General features: G+C 44.8%; 1 protein-coding gene across 2 annotated transcripts in view; it reads right to left on the reverse strand.

The window, feature by feature from the left end:
- Window positions 1-6: 6 nt before the first annotated feature.
- Window positions 7-6,576, reverse strand: part of efnb2a (ephrin-B2a) — a 27,274-nt gene continuing 20,704 nt past the window's right edge. For both annotated transcript variants that reach the window (XM_020606624.1, XM_020606625.1), the window contains exons 3-5: window positions 5,257-5,349; window positions 3,057-3,167; window positions 7-1,540 (exon numbers count right to left, since the gene is read on the reverse strand). In XM_020606624.1, coding sequence (XP_020462280.1) covers window positions 1,134-1,540; window positions 3,057-3,167; window positions 5,257-5,349 — 611 coding nt within the window. In that variant the 3' untranslated portion in view covers window positions 7-1,133. The remainder of the gene's footprint in view (window positions 1,541-3,056; window positions 3,168-5,256; window positions 5,350-6,576) is intronic.

Genomic DNA, 6,576 nt, shown 5'->3' on the forward strand with positions numbered 1-6,576 from the left:
CTTTCCAGGAGCCACCTGGGCAGACCTGACTTTTGTAGGGTGCAAAACTGGAAAAACTCCTCATGCCTTCTTTTCACACTTTAGTCTCTCCTAGCCACGGTGGGGTCACATGTTTCATCGTCACATATGACGTTTCAATAAAATAAAAGAAAGACTGTCTGCACTCAAACTACACCAGTATATGAAAACCAGGCATGACCAAAAACAAAATAATCTATTTCTTTTCCTTTAAATGTTCAAGTAACATGTCTGCGAGGTGGGAGAGAAGTGATTTACCAAAAACATGTCTGGGACTGAGGCGAAACGGTGCAATCCACACTTAAACCCAAACAGTTCACATTGACTGGTGAGACAGTGTGTCTGTGCATGAGGGTGAATGTGTGTATGTGATGGTGAGTATGTGGGTGGCAGCGTGAATGGGTGATCTCAGTGAGTCAGTCAGGAAAGTCTCAGAGAGGATCAATAAGAGAATCTCTCTCCTTGTTCCTCTTCCGGCTGGTAAATACACAGTTTCTCTCGGGCTAGCGAGTATCAAGGGGGGGCAGACATTTTGTGTGTTCATGGTCAGCCCATATTCTCTTCTACCTCTCCTCCTCATTCATTTTCCTCCTCTCTTTTTCCAAGCAGTAGTCGCTCTTAAAGTAAGGTCAACAACTCTTTTTCCTCATCTCACCCCAGGAAACCTTCAAGTCCATACATCCATTTGTCCCAGAGAAAAACCACGCTGCGCATCTGTTCAGCGGTTTGATTCCAGAACAATCAGCTCTCCTGAAATGCTGGCTGCAGTGCACAAAATAAAACAGGAAACAACACTGGAGAAAGAAGAGATTGTCCTCTTCAGTTCCCAAAAGCCCCAGAGAGTAGCAGCAGTGGCAGCAGCAGCCTTCTTTCCGGCCCTGCCCCCTTCACATCTGCACCAACTGTGACCGAATCAAGGTATCAGCAAAACTCAGAGATAAAAACTATTGACAAAACATCAGCTCAGAGGAGGAGGAGTCAACAGCATGAGAGAAACAGAGAGAGAAAGAGCGACAGTGTCTGCTTGCGGGTCTGATGGCAGTGCCATCCAAAACCAAAGACCCGCTCTGCCCAGAGACTGTTCTAGTTTGTCTCTTACTTTTCAAAGTTCTACCTCAGACCTTGTAATAAATATTGGCCGGGCTCTGAGGCGGCATCTCCTGAACTATGTAGACCGGGTGGCCGTAATCGCCGCTGACCTTCTCGTAGTGCGGGCAGAAGACGCTGTCAGCAGTCCTGAGCGGGATGATGATGTCACTGGGCTCTGAGCCATTATTGTTCCCGCTGCCTCCGCTCCGTTTGGGCGTGGCCAGGGTGCTTAGAGACAGCGTAGCTGCATGCTGTGGGGAGTGTTTGCGGTGCCGCCGCCGGTACTTCAGCAGCAGCAGGACCAACATGATGATGATGATGATGAAAATGACGCTGCCAGAGGCAATACCAACGAAGATGGCCACCTCAGAGCCGATGATGCTGGGGGACTTTCCACTGCCATCGTTGTCGTTGCTTTCTCTGGGCGCTACATCTGGGAGACAGAGGAAGCACAAGTGAGTAAAATGGTTAAGTCTAATTTTTCAAAATGATCCAGCTCCAGTGGCACAAATCCACTAGTGCTTAAAGCTGTTTCCTTTAAAGGAAAGAAGCAGAAGCTGTGTCAGCAGTGCTTCTCTTCTCAGTCTTTTCCTGCCTTTCCTTTTAAATCCTCACATCTTTTCATCATGACACAGTAAAGGTGCAGGGAACAGGCCGGCAGCACAGTGGCTGAGAGTGAAGCCTGCCTATTGAAGCCTTTCGTTAAAGGTCACATTCGATCGGTGGTTATTCAAATTCAGCCGGTGAAGACTACAACCTTGAAACTAGGGCAAGCACAGCCTGGTAGGAGATACAGTGGCAGGCAAATGGCACTTAGATAAATTACACTTGGAAAGACATAAAAAGTAACTTCATTTTACAACTAACAGCCCCATAAGGAAGAAAGTAAGAAAGAAATATTTGATGTCATCGTGAGACATCAATTATGAAAGCCAAGCTGTGCTGTGATGGACACTCTGGTTCCCATCCAACACTCAAGGGCGGGTGTGTTCTGTTCTCCCTGGGACAAGAGTGCGTTTCCTGAGCAGGCTGGATAAGTGAGTTCTGTCTGCCACTGCTAAGTGCTGTTGCTGTGGTAGGGGGAGTGGACACAGAATGGCAGGCAGCCCAAAACAAGGACCCTTCCGCTGTTTTACAAGGGGGATTATGCTGCCTCTGACGCTCTGCCCATAGAGCTCTGATGCCCATATGCTCCTGCTAGTGGCCAGGTTGGGGGATGAGATACAAAAAAGCAGGAGAAAAATGAAGAGAACAAGATGCTGACGTGCCAGATCCGCATGCTTGATGTCGGCTGGATTGGAGAGTGAAAACGAAAAGTGTCTGGCAAGGCCACACACCCAGTGAACCAGGACACAGGGGAAAGGATGGGAAGGCTGTTTATATACTGTAGGTCAGCTTGTTTTTGTTCTTGGACTCTTCCTGTTTTTTGTCCCCCCCCCCAAACAAAGCTCACTGCGGAAATTGCAGATCTGACTTTGTTCTTGGGAAATTTTTAACTGCAATATATAATAGCAGAGAAAAGAGCAGTTTGCACGTAGCAGCACGCCGGTCTGAGTCGTGATGTGGTGCAAAACCAAGTGCATCTTCACTAAGAACAGGTTGTTAAAAAGATGGGTAACAGAGATTGGATCATATTCCTGAACAGCTCACTTAAGCGGAGGTTTAAGGCTGGAAGGCAGCTAGCACGGAGGGACCATGTAAGTCGTTGTGAGACCAGAGATGCTTATCAGTTTTATGGGCAACATTCAATTACTGACTGGTAAATCACTGACCTTTCTTTCCTTCATGTTCACACACACACCTCTCAGTGCCTCTCACAAACACACACACTTACTTAGCGCTATCTGCTCTTAGCTGCCTAAACAACTGTGTGCTCAAATGCTGAATTGTTTCAATAAATCTTCCCCACAATTACCACTTTCCAGGATTTAAGCTCAGAGGTGACTCACCTGGCTTCTCCAGCACATCATTAGGATTGTAGCTGTCCTTCCCATCTGAGTGCTTGGGGTAGTAGGGTACTCTGGTGGGGTTGTCTTTGGGTGAAATAGGGTCAGAGGGATCTGAAACAAATGCAAGTAATACATGGGACCCTCAGGAGCAGTTCAGCAAGGAAACAACAATGATATAACAACTGCAGTTTTGAAAGATACCTACTTAATTTGTCTACCTTTGTCAGATTGGTTTCAGCTGAACATCTGATGCATTTTTGCATCAAAAATATTCTTGGATTTTGTCCCTTAGAATATAGATACCCTTAGCTTCATGGGTAGTATGGACAGAACAAAATCGATTTAGCATACATATGGGCATGTGAGATACAACCTAGAGAGCATATCCTTTCAAAATGTTGCACTTAGCAACTTGTCATTCAACTGAATTTTCCTTGAATTCTTCAACTGGATCGCCATAAAAGCCGTTTTTGCAGATACACTATAATGGCCCAGATATGAACGTAATCCACAATAAGAAGTAGTTGTTGGCTGTTTTTGGTTCTGCAGTGGTTCCATATGGTTCTAAATGCTGCTAAAATGTTTTGTATGCTAGTATCTCTTTTGCTTTGAAAGCTGAGCAGACTCGAAATTGCCACACTAAATGGTGGAGTAATACTGCACTGCAAAGCTCAGCCATACTAGACTCACACAGGACCTCTGATTTGTAGGCAACTCTTCTGGTACTGCTAAGTGGTAGATAAATTTTCAAGCCTGTTCAGCACCTGTTCTTTTCTTCCTCACTGTGCAGCAGCTTCACTTAATTCCCTGACCTTCAGCAATTTTCAATGCCACTGAAGCTGCTGTTGCCAAGAGAGCCAGCCCCAGGAAATTACTACTCTGCATGGCAACCGGACAACTGATTTATGAATAATTATCACTACAATTAAGAATAAGGTCCCATCTGTCTGGTATGAAAGTGTGCAGGATCTGCTGTGAATGTGTGTACTGCAGAGGACAGAACTAAATGTAGATTGCCCTCTCAAGGGCATTGGGTGTATAGGTGACACACATGCAGGGTCATATGTACGTCATTGTGTTCATGTGCATCTAAACTACATTTACTGTGTAGAAAGTCTTCTAATTGAAAGTGTGTATAACAACAGCTACTTCCACTGCATGTGCATGTGTTTCAGTGCATTAAGCTTCCACTAGGTTATATCTGTGCCCTGTTGGGGCATATTCAAAGTCTCACACAGTTTTGAACAATGCATGATGGCAGTAACAAGCATATACAGCAGGTAAAATAAGTATTGAACACGTCACCATGTTTCTCAGTAATTATATTTCTAAAGGTGCTGTTGACATGAACTTTTCACCAGGCGTCCGTAACAACCCGAGTAATTCATACATACAAAGAAAACAAAAATAAGTTCAGAAATTAGGTTATGTGTAATAAAATGGAATGGCACAGGGAAAAAAGTATTGAACACATGAAGAAAGGGAGGTGCAAAAAGGCTTGGAAAGCCAAGACACCAGCTGAAATCTATCAGTAATTAAAAAGCAATCCTGCCCCTTGTCAGTGGACATTTATATCAGCTGGTTCAGTCCCAACTGATGGCCTATAAAAAGCTGCCTCATCACTAACATGTCACACAAGAAACATCTCATGATGGGTACAGGCAGACAGCTCTCTCAGGACCTTTGCAACAACATACTGATGGCATTAGTTACTGAAGGGTTTCTAAACTTCTGAATGTTCCAGCATTGCCTCAGTTAGTTTCAGAGAAAGAAAATCAAGCTGCTAATATGACCCAGCCTATCACATGACTGGAATCCTATGGAAAATCTATGGAAAGAACTAAAGATCAGAGTTCATTGAAGAGGCCCAGGGAACCTTCAAGCTTTGACTGTTTATGTTGAAGAATGGGCCAAAATCACACCTGAGCAATGTACGTGACTAGTTTCTCCATATACGAGGCATCTTGAAGCCTTTTGTACGGACTATTAAATAGATTTTAGTAAGAATGTTCAGTACTTTTTCCCTGATTTTCTGAACTTGTTTGTTTTTGTTTTCTTTGTATATATGGATTACTCGGGTTGTTACGGACGCCTGGTGAAAATTTCATGTCAACAGCACCTTTAGAAATATATTTACTGAGAAACATGGTGACGTGTTCAATACTTATTTTACCTGCTGTAGCTGTAATTCAATACTCACTTTGTCCCACTTTCATGATTATCTTCATGGACTTGGTCTTGCAGACCCCTCCCTCCTGGTTGTCAATGCCCTCCATGGTGCCATTAGATGTAGCTATAGGAGACAAGAAAGAGAGGAACAGGGTCAGACTTAACTGTCACAGTGAGCATCTTCCACAAAAATGATGTGTTGGGAAAACTGTGTTGTCATATATGCCTTCAGCCTATCTCAGAAAAACGGCCAGTTCCCAAAGACAACAGAGGCACTGCAAGCCTTCCACTGAGGAAGGATGTGACTCATATCCCCTTTAATAAAATCACAATTCAGCTGCTCATCACCTCAGCTGCCCCGTTCTGGTGGAATATTTCACATCCCCAAAGTCAATTAGCTTGAGTAATTATGACTGTAATATCTCTAACTGTGCTGATGGGCGTCCTGCAGGAGGCAGTTACAGGAGGTGATGAGAGGGGAGAGACTGAACAAGGGAGATGATGACTGCAATGGCAGTGGCCATCTCAGCAAGCCCCAGGAACTTATGATGGTGACTTATCAAGCATTAGCGCCAACAACACACCAGAGTGGTCGGCAGTTATTAAAGAATGTGCTTTTGGATTTTAAAATACTCAAATACTCAGATCTAAAAGCCAGTGGTGCTGCCAGGCTTTAACAGGGAGAGATCTGCTTACAACATGACAAAAACCAAATCTGGGATGTGACTGGGAGAGCATGAGAAACGATTTAAAAGAAAGAGGGCAGTTTTCCAGGGAAGGCAATAAAATTAAGAGAACAGAGGGATGTAATAAATACCTCAACAGCCCTTAGATGAAAAGAGCTTAAAGGATTTGTAAACGTGTCTAAACACAGGAGAAAACAAGACAGCATCACTAAACACTGTGTTTAAGGGACAGCAGCAGATGTTGGGAGAGGAATCTGCTGGGGCGATGCAAGACGTCCCACATGTGACGGGGGGTGAAATGAGCCCTGTAGGGGCCTTTTAAAATTGGAAACTGCACTTTTGGTAAAAGAAATCTCCACCTGTGTCAGACTTGCACAGATGTGACCCACATATACAAATGACAAAATGCAAAGGCCAGAGCAAGTTGCCCTGCTAGTGCTGGATGTTTTCAAGCCCATTAGCTGCTGCTCTGCCGTCATCTGTGCTGCCTCTGGAGGCTGCTGGGCAGAACTACGACTGCAGCTAGCTCAGCTCATGAGTGGGACAGTGAAGGGGGGGTTGGCTTGTGGTCTATCAGGTCAGTAACACAGAGGCTAACGAGCTGCCAGGGCTTACCGGCTTGGCTTCTTGCCAGTGCACAGTGGCCTGCATTCAGTACAGTTCCC

Source organism: Monopterus albus, unplaced genomic scaffold, assembly GCF_001952655.1.
Source record: "Monopterus albus unplaced genomic scaffold, M_albus_1.0 scaffold79.1, whole genome shotgun sequence".
In the NCBI taxonomy this organism is placed as follows: domain Eukaryota; kingdom Metazoa; phylum Chordata; class Actinopteri; order Synbranchiformes; family Synbranchidae; genus Monopterus; species Monopterus albus.